The sequence below is a fragment of the Cyprinodon variegatus genome, unplaced genomic scaffold, assembly GCF_000732505.1.
Source record: "Cyprinodon variegatus isolate N-32 unplaced genomic scaffold, C_variegatus-1.0 Scaffold380, whole genome shotgun sequence".
NCBI classification, from domain to species: domain Eukaryota; kingdom Metazoa; phylum Chordata; class Actinopteri; order Cyprinodontiformes; family Cyprinodontidae; genus Cyprinodon; species Cyprinodon variegatus.
Window position 1 is genome coordinate 592502 of NW_015150833.1, and position 18348 is coordinate 610849.

At 35.6% G+C, this 18348-nt stretch overlaps 1 protein-coding gene across 2 annotated transcripts in view; it reads right to left on the reverse strand.

Annotated features, from left to right (window-relative positions):
* LOC107092411 (adenylate cyclase type 1-like) overlaps positions 1-18348 on the reverse strand; it is a 55131-nt gene that overhangs the window by 13578 nt on the left and 23205 nt on the right. For both annotated transcript variants that reach the window (XM_015386891.1, XM_015386890.1), the window contains exons 5-6: positions 2303-2430; positions 723-881 (exon numbers count right to left, since the gene is read on the reverse strand). In XM_015386891.1, the coding sequence (XP_015242377.1) occupies positions 723-881; positions 2303-2430 (287 nt within the window). The remainder of the gene's footprint in view (positions 1-722; positions 882-2302; positions 2431-18348) is intronic.

An 18348-nucleotide genomic window follows, 5' to 3' on the forward strand; every position in this document is an offset into this window, starting at 1 on the left:
AGACGAGCATTCCCATGCATACATACCACAGAAGTTTGGTTCCAGGTTCACTTATACACACTAATACTGAATACTAAGCTGCAGCTATATATATATGTGTGTGGATGTGTGTGTGTGTGTGTGTGTATATATATATGTAATCCTCATAGGTTTTGCCTTCCACACACATGGATATCCAAAGGATGCCCACATTTCCTTAATGTTTTCTTTGATTGTCTGTTGTCTTATTTTTTCTTGCCTTTCCTCTGATACAGGTGCATATGTTTTTGTATCAGAATCTATATAAAAATTGTTACTCATATCATAATGAAACGTCTATACAGTAGTATAGATAATGGCTGCATTTCTGTTTTAGATAAAAGCTAAAGAAAAAATGACAAACATTTATTATCAAAAAGCTTGTGCTAATACCATACACCATAAAGGGTGCTCTGTTAATTAAAATTACATTCCAGATCATTACTAATCACCATTAGAACAGAAAGATAAACTTCAGAAATAAAATCTAACACAAAAAAGATTTTTCCAAGCTCACAAAAGGAACTTATTTATCCTACAACAAATACTTAGCCTGTGTCTGTTATTCAATAAATTTGCCGTTTTAATTCACACCAAAGTAAAAAAAAAAGGAAAATGATTTTTCTTAGAAAGATTTAGAAATTTAGAAATATTTAAGGCCTGTATGAATCCAGATGAATATTTATATCAATAGTTACACTAACCCTGGCAGTCCTCCAGCTTCCATGACATTGGCCAGTGTCACGTCGTTTGACCAGACATCATACTGCCATTTTCTGAGGCCCAGAACTCCACACAGCACTCGTCCAGTGTGTAGACCCACACGCATGTTCAGATTGACTTCTGTTGCCTCTGCAACTGACCTGTAGGACCATGCACAGGACAATTTTGGTAAAATTATTGGTGAAAATTGTCTTTAAATATTTAATAATAATCAGTAAATATTTAATAAATACATGCTTGGTACATAAAGAAAGGGGCAGCAAAGAGGATTACACAGTAAAAGTACAAGAAAATGCAGTTTCATTAATGCATAACAGTACAATTTTTTTCTCATGCAGCCTCCAGTTTCAAGAGCTGCTCCCTCCTCTGCAATTTAAACACATACAAATATAGAAACACAATTTGCCAATGCATATCTTGTCATGGTTTTGATTCTGTTTAAGTATTATTTTTGAGTTTTGATTATGTTTATTTCCATTTTGTGTTATTCTGGTTATTTTTCATTGTATTTTTTTTCTTAGGTATTTGTTGTTTGCCCTCTGTTCCCTCTTGTGTCAGGCTCCTTTTCCCTAGCTCCCTTCTAGACTCCTCTGTTCACACCTGCTTCCAATCTGCTGATTAGCCTGGTCCTCACTCCCACATATGCACCTCCTGCTCAGTCACTGTTGCTGGTTTGTTGTCATTTCTTCCCCTTCAAGTGAGTTTTCTGGTTTTCTGTATTTTTGTGGATTCTGAGGATCTATTTTTTTGTATTTTTGTTTTTTTGTTGCCTTTTTGGGTAAATAAGATATTTTAGATTTAGATCGAAAGCCGAGAGTGGTCCTATCCCTGAGATACTTTTTCACTGTTGTTTTCTCGATAAAACAAGATAATTATATCATTATCTAAAGATAACAAAAGCCATTTTCTAGTGATAATGAGATGATTAGTGTGTGTTAAAACTGATTACATCCTTTAATACCACAACAGCCGGAGAGGATTTATAGGTCATGGCAGCCTATGTGTAATTCTGTTAATAATCATGTGTTCAACTTTTAGGTAATGAGACAACATTGTTGGTGTGATGATTTGCTTTCATTTCTTATTCATGAGCAATTAAACCTATGCCTTTGACGTCTTAGAGCCGGTGTTCTGTCACCCCCAATGTTACGCCTGTAACAGGTATAGGATGCATTAACTCCCAAAATTAGTTCATTTTTCACTCATTTTCATTTCATTCATTTTCACTGACCGTCAGATTTGTTTCTACTGTATTCCATGCAATCCAATCTTCCACCACGAACGGACAATGAGTGAAAAGAAATAGGAAACTAAAAAACTGATTATTTTTGTACATGCTGTACCACAACTGTACAACTACGGGCACCGCAGGCATGAATGAACTGGGAATCCAGGCCTCATTCATTACTCATACAGGTTAATCATCTCGTTATCTCAAAAAAAAAAAAATCAAAACTTTTTTCTCGTGATAACGAGATAATTATCTGTATATAAGATTGTTACAATGGTTCTTCCAACCCTTAACAGATTAAATTAGAAAATAGCTTAGAGAAAAACTCACGTTATAGTGTCAATCATGTCCAATCCCATTTCAACACAGCAGTGGGCATGGTCAGTCTTGGGTTGAGTCAGTCCTGACACGCAGTAGTAACAGTCCCCCAAAATTTTTATCCTGCGACAGTGGTTCTCCTGTTAATGAAAAACAAAGAGTGAATAGAGAAGTTGTTTTTCAAAATAAAAAAAAAAAATTTGTTAAGACTTTATTCCTTAGTCTAGTTTTAGTTAGTTATTCTCTTATCCTAAGGTTGTGTTTTCCATGGCTTCAGTTATCTCCAGTCCCTTCTCGTATCCTTTAACTTTTCCCTTGGTGAATCCTTATTTTGTAGTCATTAGTTTTATTCCCCTTTAGCCTTATTTAAATTATTTTCTACTTACAATTAAGCCTTGTTTTCCCTTGTTGTTCTTTACTGTCCCCTGGTGCCATGTTCCTTTCCCCTTTGCTCCTTTCTAGTTGCTTCTTTCCACACCTGCTTCCACTTAACTGATTACTTAACACTTGGTTCTGTCTCCCATATAAAATCCTCCTCTGCAGTTCATCAGTGCTGGATTCTTTATTGTTACTGTATTTTGTGTTTCTGTTTCCATTTACATCCCAATAAATCCACAAGAACTCCTCTCTCCCTCCTCATCACTGCATTTGGGTCCTCAACTAACTTCCACCAACCCTGGTAAAAAAAACAAAAAAAAACTGATCAGTTTGGTTATAATATGAAAAAGTTGAAGAAGAAGAAAAGGCTGAAAATTAATCATTTTGAAAGGCATGATAAGTTCCTAAATGTCTTTAAAAAGTGTTAAAACTACACCTTAACTGTAAAAGTCATGTAATACTGAATATACAGAATTGGTATAAAGTCATAAACTTTAGATGCGCTAAAAATTTTCAAAGCCTAGAATTTAATGGAGCTGTACTTCCTTTTCAATTTGCATAAAAAGCAAATACATTTTTGGCTCTTTCTTCAGTAAGAGGGTACCTATATACTGGTATTCCATTTTTTAAGAATTTGGTGTTCAAAGATACGGCCTAACACTGACAACATGACAATTGATCAAATATGCATTTTACCTGTTAAACAACATCTAGTTGTTAAACAACCTCTACGTAGTTGTTTAACAGCTTCTCTTGGGCTGACATGTCCATTTCCTGATCTATTACCTCATAAATTATTTTTAGACATTTAAATTACATTGGCAATAAGCACCTCCCACGATGAGATGGATCGGACTCATTTTAGGGAATAAGGTGAGTCACTCACTCTTTAGAACAATAAGCAGTGGCGTGGAAAGATGGCTTACAAATATAACCTTTCATTAGAGGGTATGAACAACAGACATTCATTTTACCAGGGAGACCAGGTTACCGTGGGCGCCTCCTCATAACCCTTCATTGTTTCCATTAAGGTAATGGGATTGCTGCCCATGCATGTGTAGAGCACAAAGACTCATAATTATGCACACTGGTGGATACAAGAAAGGACAGACGCTCTAGTTGTTTAAGTAGAGCTAAATAGTTAGAGGTTGTTTCTTGGTTTGAAGATTTACCTGCTGTGACAAGAAGGTATGAAGACTTCATTCTTATACACAAACCTACAAGACCTACATTGTTTATTAGTGAAAGGTTATTTGGCTGTGTATGTGAAATCATGGACAATCATTACTTTATTTAAATAAAGTGAATCTATGAATTGTGTTCCTTTAGTAAATTAATATTCTAAATTAACACCTATGTAATATTCAGACTATATATTTAGCCCCCTTTACCTCTACATCAAGTGCATGCGAACAATTCTAAATGTAAGTAAGGAACCAGCCACTTCCACACAATTAAAAAAAAACAAAATGCTTTCTGACATGTATTAGAGATGTGGGGTAGATCTATGGAATAAATAAAAAGTGATCTCAAACAAAATGCAAATATAAACCAGTTTAAAAAACTGTATAAAAAGAAGCTTATTGGAAAATATGTTATAGGTTGGGTGTATTGTAGGCTAAGAATGTTACTGAGGATATTAATAGTGTGTTGATAGCTGTACATTTAATAATGAAAATGTAAAGGTTAATGGGAGAGCACTCTAAAGCCTTTTTCCCACTGAAAGAGGGTTAACGTGTGTTTTCAAACATGGGTCAACTCGCTAACAATCAGCATTTGGCAACCTTCCCCTTGGCAAAGAAAGTTGGGTCTAACCTCTACCTACCTCTGTCCCCCTGCAGCTGCATATCAGGTGACACCATCATGCCAGGATAGCATTGATGCTATCACAAGTGTGACAGAAATCAAGAAAATGAACGATAGAGACCAACATATAAGGAAGCCAGTGCATAGTAAGTGTGCTTTATTGTTTAGCTCTATTATCTGTCCGAATCCCTTTTACCTGTGCTGCGCCATGTTAAACGAATGTAAACAGAGTTATTTTGACTTGTTAGATCAGAAGCGACTGGCAAAGTGCATCAACGTCTGTACGTTGCGCTCAATGGTATTACATTAAATAAAGCGTCAACCCCGGTTCTGGTGTTCCCAGGGCATGCCGATCAGAGTCGAGGCAGTTTTAACGCTGTTGCTTGCCGATTTATTTGACACGGAAGACATGCTGTGAGCTGTTCTCATTGCCACTAAAAGCCGATTGTTCCCAGGTTTAAACAGGTTTTTTGGCCAGTGGGAAAGGGGTATAATTATTATTCTGTTGATGTGGAGAGATCAATAATTTGTTGGTGTGTATAAGAGGGACCAGAAACTATTACATCTTGTATCTTTCTCCCATTGATTTTCGAGCTAATTGTGTAGAAAAAAAAAAAGTGTATGGTTATTTGTCTTATTTTCTTTTCTGTGTTTACTTTTGTTGTTTGTTCAAAATAAATTAGCATTAGTGCTACTTAAACTTGCTCAGTACACTGTTTAATCGAATAAACCCCAAATTAACAGGGTATGCACTATCATGAAGTATCATTTTTTCACTGAAACATGGTTCCAGCAGGATGTCAACATCCTCCACTCCAGTGTTTATCTGTGGGTTTTTTTTATCCTGTAAGGAGACAGAGATTTAAAGAAGGCTAGCAAAATGCTTGTGAACAACAGGTAGTGTTGTGCAAGATGTGTTTTTTAAGTTCTCCAGTGCATTTAATATAATTCAGCCTAATTTGCTTTGTCAGAATACACAAGCAGAGGCCTTCAAAATCACCTGGATCAAAGACTAACTGACTCACTGCAAGACACACCACTAAAGGAGGTCCTTTCTGCATACAGCCATTAATATCTATAACAACTCTTTGGAAAAAAAAATGTTAAGAGTTAAAGCATAAAAATGTTCTTCGCGGTCAAGAAAGTATTTTTTGACAAGAATTGAAATTAAGTTAAAGAAAAATATGGCAATACAGAAAGGAAACCTTAAAAAGACTACAGTATAAGCCTTGAAATAGAGGTTCACCTACCAAACAAAACAAGATAATAATGGCATGGTTTAAATTAGGCATTAACCAGTTTCATGAAATACCCTGGCATGAAAAACATAAAGTTTCAAAACTGTAAAAAAGTTTTCCTTTGATTGGTTCTGCTGTGTTTTTAATACCGTAAATCTCATTAGAGAGAGTACTAAGGTTGTGAGCAGTTGCAGCCTCATGACCCCTGCCCCAACCAATCCCTGTGTAGCTGCTAGCTTTATAGGTTGAATGATGGAAGAAGGACGGAAGCAGCCCAAACTCTTCCCCCTTCTTTGTCCCTTTCAGTCAGACAGGGAATACCACAAGTAACTCTCTGCTCTGAAACTGATTAAAGTCAGCTATATAGGAATACCTTAGCTACCACAGTAGGATGGACAGCAATGAATTAGAGGTTTGCCCTATGTGTGTTCAGACAGCAGCAGCCAAAGGAAAACATTTAATATCAACGTGCATCTGCGGAATAATCAACTAACGTTATCTGATAATTTTAAGGTAAATGTTATGTCATCACAATAAGCTACCTTCAGCATCAGGTATTAGTGAAACAAATAAACAACCATATCACTGAAACAGACAGCTTGGTGATTGTGCTGGTCAGAAATGATCAATCAGAGCATTTTGGAGATGTTAGAAATGTTAGTTTTTCACTAGTTTTCAGTGAAAGTGTAAAGTACATTTATTCATACTTGTTGTTTCTACTGCTTCTATGTGTGTGAAAAGATTTTTTTATAGGTGCCAAAATCTTAAGCGCTATACCCGCCCATGCCTTGCTTAGATTTAAGCATTGTTTATGTGCTGAATGGACTACCCCAAAGACATGGGCTAAAAACTAATTTGTTTTTGAGTTAAAAGCTTCTGGAATAACATGAATTTTTAACTTAAATACTTTCTTAAAGCTTCAGTACTGCTACAGTTTGAGACTATATATATATATATATATATATATATATATATATATATATATATATATATATACAATATGCGTATTGTACAATATATATACAATATCGGGGCCTGCGCAGTGGGCAGCACTGCCGCCTTGCAGCAAGAAGGTTCAATGTTCGATTCCCTGCCCAGGGCCTTTCTGCATGGAGTTTGCATGTCCTCCCTGAGCATACATGGGTTCTCTCCGGGTACACCGGCTTCCTCCAACCGTCAAAAAATACCACTGTTAGGTTAATGGGCTTCTCTAAATTGTCCTTAGGTGTGAGCGTGTATGTGAATGGTTGTTTGTTTCTGTGTGTCTATATGTTGACCTGCGATGGACGGGGTACAGCTGGAGATAGGAACTAGCACCCCTCGAAACCCCGCTTGGGATAAGCGTGACCGAAAATGGATAGATGGATGGATATACAATAAATTTATATCATATATATATATATATATATATATATATATATATATATATATATACTTTGGAAGGCTTCCTCGTAGAAGGCATAACTTTAGAATCATGACAGAATATTTCTCAAACCAGCCGCAAAATTTTAATTTAAAACTAAACTACATTAAAGTTTGTTTAATGTAGTCACAAAGGTTAATCCAATTTACAGAATTTTTATTTTCATCATTATAAATGATTTTGTTCTGAGTTCGTTAAAGAGAACATATATAACATATGGTTAACTGTCTAGGACATGGTGTTTAAGCTAATGCAAGAATAGCAACAAGCAATTTCTTTGGTAGCAACAACTCAATATTTTTTCTTTTAACAAAATATATAATATATATTTGCTTATTTTCGTTCAAATATAAAATCTATTTTCTTATTTAAGAGCGGCTTTTTTCACCCTTCCTGTAATTCGGGGTCAGGGTTGTGGAAAAGCAGATGGTGTGTTGATGAGGCATGGTGCACATACAGGAAGTAGGAAAACCCCTTGTACTTAAAGAGTCTCCTACACTGTACATTTTCATTTGCTAATCTGCTGTGTGAGGCATTAGAAGCTGATTCAGACTCAAGCAGGATTATCACTATCATGTGACTACAGGACTGTTAGCAGGCTGAGTGGTCATAGTCACAGCCAACAAAAGAAAGCTTCCGAGGTTTAAATGATATTTTGTTTAATTTAACAATAAAATCAAGAGGAGCAAAACAACTTCACGATAAGAACAATTTGTAAACACTGTGTTTAAAAAAAGCTAAAATAATATATTGAAATGCTAATGTAAAAAAAAAATATAGAGAATATTTGGCATGGGGCAGTGATACAATATTGACATAAATGACAGTAGATATCTTCTAAATTCTGTTTGAGGCCAGCTAGTCCTATCCTTTATTTTTCCAGACAAATATAAAGCCCAGCTTAATTTATCCAGTAAATAAACACAAGCAGCTTTTAATAACATAAATATACCTTCAAATGGTGAAACGATTGTCTCTTCAGCATTCCACTGAGTTTGAAAAAGACCTAGTTGCAAGAAATTAATTAGATTCGGGTGTACTGGAGCATGGCTGCATCTATTGCTGGCCTACTGTTAAAGGTATAGTCGAGGATGTTCTTTTTCCAGGTGTAAATAAGTGGTCCTTCTAAATGTAAATCATTCTTGTGATATGTTTACGTAAGGCCATCCTATGTGCTTGTCTCCAGTTAGCTATCTTTTTTCTGTGCATACGCACTTTCAGCCATATAGGTGTGGTGAACTCCGGTTTCAGCCAGTCATTAAAGCTGCCTTTCTCACCACGCTTCCTTGAAAATGGCTGAGGGTCCTAAGAGAAAAAGTATCTAAGAAGTGTATGAGAAGGAAAAAAAAGAGGCCTCAGAACTGGCAGATATATCCCACAATGCTTTTTGCAAAGCATTATGGGATTTACTGTCACAGCAGCCCACTGTCGCCATAGGCTGTCGCTACCCAACAGCAATGACTGATAACAAAGATGGCGCAGGCACCACACATTGGAGGAGGAGTTACCTGACAAATGGGGAGCAAAAAACCCATTTAGTAAGTTAACTGATTTCACTATAAAGTTCACTATATAGTCCCCGCTCTATATAATGATTGAGTGATTTAGGGGTTAGGGCGGACCTTAGGACACAGTAAGCTTTTATGAGCTATGAGAACAGCAACTTTTAAACAAAGCGTGCACAAGGAGAAATGGGCTTGTGCAATGCTATCGCACATGTATTTTTTCTTAAATGGAGAGGGTGGGTCTTCCACAATACTTTTAAGTTGAATTAATAATTCAGAAATCTACCAAGATTCAAATCAAAAAATGTCTGGTGAGCGGGTCCGGGGCTGTGCATTTTATTTATTGTTTTTAATGGAGAGGGCGGATCTTTTCAAAAATTCCAGAAAATCCTCCACAATACCTTTAAACAACTGGGTGAGTTGGTCAAAAGAGCAGATATCCTGACTAAAGTACCACCTAATATCAGCTTGATTTATTTATGCTTGCATTTGTTTAAACTTCTTACTCTACTGAAGCAGAGCAACATAAAGTGGTAGTACATAAAAACTAGGATAAATACTACTAAACTGTAGATCTTTATATGTATATTGATACATATAAAGTTATATAGCCATAATTGATTTTCACTGACAGTTAAAAGTCAGACCTTAGGGCTGGAAAGGCCTCTGTGTCGTCTAGGTCTGGTACAGAATTTGGCCTGTTTGTAGTTTTATCCCTACACCTTTCCCAGTGTCAACAGCAAGAATATTATCCAGGGTAAGAAAGGAGCCCTGGACTGCTGCGCTAAATCCAGACAGCTTTCAGCCTTCCAGATGTCATTACATGGTGAACAGACATCTGAATGACACTGATCAAATTGAAACAGTTTTCCAGAAAAGAACTACAAACACAAAGTTAAACAAATGTATCAAACTGCCAAAGCTTTCCATTATAAAACCTAAACATGTGAAGTTGAGGACATTTGCATGTGTCACACACAGTAAATGTCACAAAATAATAATCTATTTTTGTTAAACTCTGTGAGGTGGGCTGTCTATAAAGTCTTTCATACAAAGATTGTGAGCAACCATATAGCTCTCGGCAGTGGTTAGGGGCGTCAGGAGTTCAAGTGCTAGCCGCATTGATACTAATAAGCATGCTGCTTCGTCATCATGGCTTTTTTGTAACTGTCAGCACTATATAGATAAAATGTATGAGGGCAGCTGCGGATGTACTACCACAGTTGCTTTAGTGTATTTACAGATTTTAGATATTTGGATCGAGCCAGATGACCTGTCAGGCCTTCTTTCTCTGGCTGGTCTAGTGGCCAAGAATGTGACCTCCCTAAAGACCTCCACAGATGCCTTCCACAGGAGGATATGGAGATGCATCCTCTCTAGTTCTGTCGTAATCTCTATGTGCCTCTGTTAACTTCGGGTAGGCATAAGTTAGTTTTACCTATCAAAGAATAAATAAATGGTATACTCCAAAAAATCTGCAAGTTAATATTTTATTGCTGTCACTGATGTGCATACAGAGGATTTCAGAACACTTATGCTGAAACCACAAGTTCACAATTTGCAAAACCTCTGTCACAGAATACATGGTACAACAATGATCAGGCAGGTTTAAAATAGGTCAGTCCTACCCTGAGCATTGGCAGTATGCAATGTTTATGCTGTGTACAATCATCTGGTTAAAGTGTAGCATTCTGGAAGTTGTAGTTTTTTTTGTGTTTTTTTTTTAGCTCATAAGGGTCTGGCTGAGAGGCTTACACAAAGGCCTTCTCAAAATGACACACAGGAATGTTTAATAGCGAAAAATGTATTTTAATTTTCAACATGTCAACAAAGATGTATCCAGATTGAGCAGCTGTCCTGCAGCTGCAATTCATATTTTTGATGAAAGAAATGTAGGCATGCAAACTTTGTTTACAGTTTTGACTTAATGTGGTGATACATTTAATGATGATAGTATTTATTCATGATATTTACTCAAGGTTATCATGCAAGGTTCAAATCTCATACCAATCCATGTTGTGCGTGCATATAAAAATACAAAAAGGATAAACAAGGCAAATACCAAGGCATAGATGCAGGGAGGAGGAACATTCAATAAATGATAATGAAGAAATATATGAGCCAGCTGAGGGTAGCAGTTCATTTCCTCCAAGTTCCCAAAGGGGAGTGCGGAACACACTGTGCTTTGCTTTTGATACAGCAGTAAAGATAACTGCTTTGCTGATAGCGCTGAAGATAAGGGCTTTCTCAGCAGCAATGTGGAAGAAACGTCTGCTATCTGTCTGTAAATTTATGCTGAGTTTAATAACAGTACCCAAAGACTTTTCCAAATCCTACCATTTTCAAACATGAGTAATTACATTTCTTTCCTTTCTCTCTCTGCCATTTAACAACTTCAAACTGACTTCTGCTCTGTTCTGTTTCATGTGAACATTATTTGATAATGCAGAGCAATGATTTTTGCAAAATTAGAAGAATGTAAATACAAAAATTTTCTTTTCTCTGTTTAAGAAAGTGTTTGCTAGCTTTTGCAAATTATTTTATTAAAGAAATGAAAAATCTATCAACGCTTTCTCTTACTCCACTGTTGGGGGCTGGGGCGAGTGGGTGATATATGTGAAGGACACCTTGATATATAATCAGATATGGCAAAAAAAAACAAATGCTTAGTTTGCCAAACTGTTTAATTTCTATAGATGGTATTGGCTCACTGGCAAAAAGGATTTATATAATTGCTATAGACAATTTCTTTCTAGTACTGATATATGGAAAAAAGGTGATGTATTTTTAGAAAGTTGATAATATATTCATGGGCACTTAGACAGCATACAAAAAGGTGTGACTTTGCAAATAATTAATTAGTTTAGGTTTGCAAAACACCTTGTGAAAATGCAAAAGTATGCAGCCTTTTCTTACACTTCAAAAGTAAATGCCAGTCTGAAATGTTCCATCACATAAAATACCCAGAAAACATATTTAGCTCAGTGGTTAAAAACATTCAGGGAGTACAAATAAAGTCAGCTTTGTCTTTGAAGCTCCAATGAGAACATGTATTTTTGAACAGTTACTTTACTCATATAATTGACAAGCTTTTGACAAAAGAATGGTAAACACACTCTTTTAACATGGAAAAGTCAGATTTTATGGTGATGAGTTGTTCAAGAGATGCTTTCAAAGACATTGAACAATTTTTTCAATAAAATGTAAGTTTTTTTTGTTTTTGTCCAGAATGTAGAAGCACAATTTTAACAACTTTCTCAGATATACCACACTTTCTTTTCATGACTTTTAAAAATATCTGATATGCAGGTTTCCCGAGAATGCTACAGAGCAGTCTCAACTGCAAGCTGGAATGGAAAAGCACAGTTGGTTCACTTCATATAGGGCTTAATATGCTTTATGTAAAGGAAAATGTGAGCTCAGGTTGTCTTATGCTACAATTACTGCAACAGAAACTATCACCAGGGTGCTTTTTTTTTTTAGAGACATTTATTCAACCAAATCTGCTGTCATGGATCCATGTTTGCTTATTTGTTTTTGATTTTGCTTTAGTTTACAGTTTGAAGTACACAGATGTTTGAGGGGAAACAGAAGGATTGCTGATTGATCCTTGCCTCTGCTCATGAGATAAACCAAGACAGAATTTTTTTTTTTCTGGAATGCGTCTCACACCATTTGGACAGTGAATACTTCCTGTTCTTAAATTAAGGAGTGGTCATTACACTCAAAACACACACGGACATGGCATTTAGACTAAACCTTGCCATTAAACACTCAAACTATTTCTACTTCCAAATGCTAAGGTCATTCAAGAATGCTATAAATCAGGCATCCCCAACCTCTGTACTTGAGGCCCGCTGTGCTGCAGGTTTTAGAGGTTTCCTTGCTCCAGCACAGCTGATTTTAATTGAAAGCTGATTAACAGGCTTTTGGTCTACTGCAATCATTATAATCAGCTGTGCTAAAGCAGGGAAACCTCTAAAACATGCAGGACAGCAAGCCTTGACGACCGAGGTTGGGGATGCCTGCTATAAATGACTTTTTTGTGATAAAAAATTTTAAAAAATGTGCATACATTAGATACATTTAAATATAGCCCCCCTTGGTGATTTCATGACTTTGTAAATGTCTGTTTGGTGTATTCAAGACAATTGACTGGGGAACATATATAGTGTTTCCTTGTGTTTAAATTATGACAATTGTATAAATCAGCTGAGATAATAGTAAGAGAAAGTTTACCTTCACTAGTAGTCACTAGTGAAGCTAAACTAGTAGTTTTCCAGATGCCTGAATGTTCCACATTCATCTGCTATAGAAATTATGTGCATATGAAAACAGTGTAAAAATGCCAAGCCTTTGATCTACACAACTTTTATTGTTGTCTAGATCACTGCATCACACTGATAACGCCAAACTAAAATACTGCATATTTGCACCATATATATATATATATGTCTTAAAATGCTCTTAACTTCCATAACGTTGCATTTTGCACAATGCTTTTTCTCCCACACTGTTTACATTTAATCACTGCTGCACTTTGGAAATAGAAATGCTCATTTCACCGCTAAGCTGCTACTCATTCAATGTCTGAAAGCTGTGCTAAACTAAATGTTTCCCTCCCCATGAAGATTGACCTCAAAACAAAAGCACAAGATTTTGTGAAGGTGATTGCTGAAACTAGTAGGATTGTGTTATTATCCCCTGTGAAATAAGTTCTATACTGTAAGGGTCTCCAATGCCACTGTCAAAATAGGAGGTCTTTAATCTAAAAGCTAAATAAAAAAAGCAGTTTTGCAAATCCATTCAGTGCATTAAGTGACAGAGTTTTAAAATGTTATACATTTGATGACAAAGACGTTAACATCTGTAGACATCCTCCGTTTAAATTAAATGGAAGTCTTTAGTCATCAAGAAAATATTGCAAGCCTAATCCGCAACACTGTTTAGGGGCTTTGCTTAACCCTTTCACCTAATTTACATAGCATCCAGCTCCATCCTGCTGCCATCAGCTGCGAACTCCTCAACCAATATGCAGCCATTATTATGTGTGAGAGCGTGTCCACAACCTCTGCATAGCTGTAGAGAGCGGATGATGCAGCGCCAAAATTCAGTCCTATTCTATTTTTGTTGGACATCATAGCAAGACGGCAGTAAATAGACAGAAATCACGTAACTCTTAACAGTAAATATAATAATCACAGCAACCAGATTGTCAGACAGATTTACTTCAAAACCTGCCTATATTGATCAATCCTCAAGTATATTGTGTGTTTATATCAGCAACCCAACACATTCATAACGATTAAGGGGTTAAACATTAAATGCAACAAATTAGGCAACAAATAGTGTTCCTGCAGTAGACTCAGCCACTATAGGACATAACCCCTGACAACAACTGGATGTCCAGAAACACAAAGTAAAGCAGTTTCAACCACAAAAGAATTAATTGTCAAAGGAGTTGTTGTGATCCGTCTTCTGCTCCTTGGAGCTCCTTTTGGACTTTGCAACACAGTGGAGTAGAGGCAGCCTACATTGGGGTTTTGGCCCACATTTTGTTGCCATTTTCTTTGAGTAGTAATTTACAATGATAACACTCCAATCTACTCCTCTCTGCTGCCAAGTTTAGAGGTACTCCCAGAATTATGTGCAGATCAACTAATAAAAACTCGAACTTGATATAGAAGTAAACCAAAACAATGGGAAGAGGGATGTAAAACAAATTAAAACAGGTTTTTTTTATTCTGCTCTTTGCATGCAAACAGTTTCAGAAGCTTTGTTCTACAATGAGTGAGTACTAGGAGTACAGATAAGCTACATATATTTTTTGGTTTATTTGGTGCATTTATTATACATTTAATGTATATAAATATGTGTACTTGTGATGCCATACTTGATACAAATGTACTGTTTTTTGTTGTTGTTGTTTTTAAATTCTGATCAATGTATGAATTTCCCAGTCAATATGTTCAGAATTTACCTTTGCAAGGAGGAAATATATATATTTAAATTACAGTATAACTACTTCATTTGTTTCATGTTTTTTTCAACAACAACTAAAAGTAATTTAAAAGGAAATCATTTAGTGGTAACTTTGAAAAAGTTCTTTAAAGAGAGGGTGGGTATTTTAAAAATGTAAGAAATTCCTCCACAATACCTTTAAGTTGAATTAATAACTCAATAATTTATAAATCTGCCAAAATTCAAAAGAGTTTTAGATGTCTGCTGAATCATTACTATTTTCACTCATTAGGCCCTTGCAGGTAAGTGACCCTTTCTTTAGGCTTACACTTCCAGAAATGGTCTCTCCCTCTCTGTACTCCTCTCTCCTTATTCCTACATGTTAGTATGGTGAAGTGATTATTACTTGTGTAATATCATCATCCACTGAAAATAATCTGACATGAATGAGCTCAACTCCTGTTTCACGTAGTGCAAGCATCCATGCCATGAAAGGAAGTCCATAAAAATGATGGCGAGATGGTAAATAATGCACACTTAGCTTTATAAACAATGAAGACCTTTACAATGATTTGTCTTCTTTTGGAGCTGGAATCTAACTCTTATACTGAGGGTAAAAAAAGGTTTTCATTTATCATAAAGGGAGTACCTTGTTCATTAATTTCATGGGACTGTTTGCTCGTGTCTGAAACAAAGTGAACGTTGCTACCAGCAGTGATGATTATATTTTATATTTATGTTATTTATTATATTTACTTTTTAAAAATACATTTCATATATCCACTTTCATATATTCTCAACACCTGCTTATTGATTTGTCTTGCTGCTGTGGTCAGCTTGTTTTCTACTGTGCATGAAAGCAAAGTGGCAAGGAAGAAGAGCACTAAAATCAAGTGTTGTGAGCGTACTCTTTCTGAGCATAAAGCAAAGGGAAATTGACAAGTATATGATCATGTGCTGGTAATTAATGTCAGTTTATATCTTCATATTAGAATGTAATCAGGATATATGACTCATATTCTCATCACATTATATTGGATAACTATATATCATTATATAGTTATTTGTAAGAGCAAAATACACGCAAAATAGGAAACTGGATTTAATTGAAAAACCACCAATTATTTGGTTGGCGTATAATCAGAAAACATTTTTTTTTTTTTTTAAGAATTCTTTAACAGACCATCACCCCCCCCTAAAGTCTCTCTCTGCTGATGAAAGAAGACAACAAAGTACAGAACAAATGAAGAAGGTCAGAGCAGAACAAAGATAAGAGAGTACAGATACATGCCGTGCCTTACTTATGAACTTATGATAAGATCTTAAGGAAGTTTTTACCAAAGGAACACCTCATGCAAAGGAACAATTCATTAAAAAATGGTAATAATCAAGATCATGTGCGAGTTTTAGCTTTAGGTTTATAGGGCAAAATTTGCTGCCCTGCAGAGGTCTGCACTCTCTGAGTGCTTTTCTAGTCATAAATGTTTTTTTGGTTTAAATTTAGACTTGTGTAAAATGCGTTACTGTTGTATCATTCTTGTCTTAGGAAGAGAAAGCAATATTGGCCCAAAAGATCTGCAGCACATACCTGTATCAGGGATCGGTTAAATTGATGTCAAATTAATCTGTGCTGTATCGGCCGTAATAAAAAACTGTATAGGTCGATCTTTACGTCAAAAAAATAAATTGAATATAATCAATCTGTTATTTTTAAAGTAGAACAATAATATAAATTTTACTAAACCAAAATATTATATTGGATATATGTTTTTTTTTTTATTCATACAACAAATTTACTTATGAGATTTCACCTGTGTAGTTGTCGCATTATCCTAGTAGAGTAATGTAGTGTATATAATAAAATACTCATCTTTGTGTTGTTGTTGTCAAATTAATGAAATAATTACTAAAGCATTTGTCATTTTATTGCCTAAAAAAGGTTCTTAAAAAGAGCGAAATATACTTTAGCAGTGTTCTTTTTAGATTAACCCTTGAAGTAAAATTTTTGAAGACAATCAGGTTTTACCTTAGGTCCTTAAGAATAGTCTGAGCTGAAGCATGCAGCATTCTGGGGAGTATTCTGTGAGATTTCACAGTCACATATTAGTGAACTAAAACAAATCTCTCACTTTCTTCGCAAGTGAGAGACAGTAGATAAATCTATCATTGAGCCCTTCTAAAAATGGAAACATGAAAAGCAAAGAGAGTGCAGAGAACCACCGGGCTTAAAAGACACAGTTGAAGGAAGTAGGCTGCTGCATGTCAATCAAAAAGCTGAGAAACAAGGAGCGGAGGAGTCTAAAAGCTGTGATGCAGGGAGGTGTTGCAAGAGGAGAGAAAAAAGGGACAAGAATAAAACGCTTTGTGAAACTCCGCCAGGGAAACAGAAAAGGTTTAAAGTGTGCAGAAAAACATTGAAGCTGGTCTAGTACAGAGCTATTAATGTTTGATAGAACCACACCAACAACAACAACCATAAACTGATCATAGACTGTCTCATGGCTACTGCTGATGAAATTGGACAGACTGCATCAAAATATATACAGCCTATAAAATTTATTTCACACATGAATTATTGATATAAACAAGAAGTTTTATCTAAAACCTTTCAGTTCAGAATATTTAAGGTACGTTGACTGCCTGCTTATGCTGCTCTTGACATGTAGAGTATGTTGGACTATATTTAAACATGCATTAAGTCAGAAAAAACAAAGCACAGTCAGGTGTTAGGTCTGGATCTTCTACATCTCCCATATGATGCGTCTCCACATCATCTGCATTTCTGATGCACCAAATACATCAGAAAAATCATTGAAAAGTTTATATATTTATACAATTAAAAAAATGTTGTTGCAAAAACACATTACTTTTTTCTTTCACTATGAACATGATAATTAACATTCAATATTCTGTATTATAGAAAATAAGAACATTACTTGTATAAAATTTTTTATTTTAGATAAAGAAATTTCAATTTACCATATATGGACTCATCAGTACATTGCTGGGGGATCCTTTTGCATTGTAATACTACATCAGTATAGTCCATTGTTAGTCTGTTGTTTAAATCTATCTGACAAAACCTTATGTTTTTTCAATGGGGCTCCTGGTGGGTGGGATGTTTTGAGGTCATTCCTCAAATGACCACTGAACAAGTGGTAGCACTTTCAGTCAGTGTTGTGATTGCTGTTTATGTGTGTTTTCTGTCACCATACACTCCAAACAAATTTCTCTACTGAGGAAGAATGAAAAAGACTCTAACCATCTAGCAACAGTCCATTCTTTTGTCTTCTGAGTCCCGGTAATATGCTTCTGATGTTTTCTCTTGGTGAGGGTGAGCTTAAATCAAATAATGTAGCTGCTGTAACCCATGTCAAGACAATTGTGTGTGACGGTTCTTAAGCCCCTCGAGCCGTTTTCCAGTCCATCTCAATCCACTCCAAACTCTTGGACAAACTTTGTCTCACAATAGTCTTAACTCTGCAATTATCCCTATAGCTTGGGCACTTTTATTAAATGTATACAGAATATGTATGCATTAATTTGTAGATATATTTTTAAACAAATATATTTTATTATCATTTAAGATCTACTGGGGAAATAAATGTCAAATCCGGGTTATTCACCATTACCATGTGGACCATATCAAAAATAATTATATTTAGCATTTGCTTATAATCAGTACTCGAGTTGAGGGGGGATGGCATCCCCCTTCTTAAAAAAAGTCTTAAAAATCTTCCCCCTTCT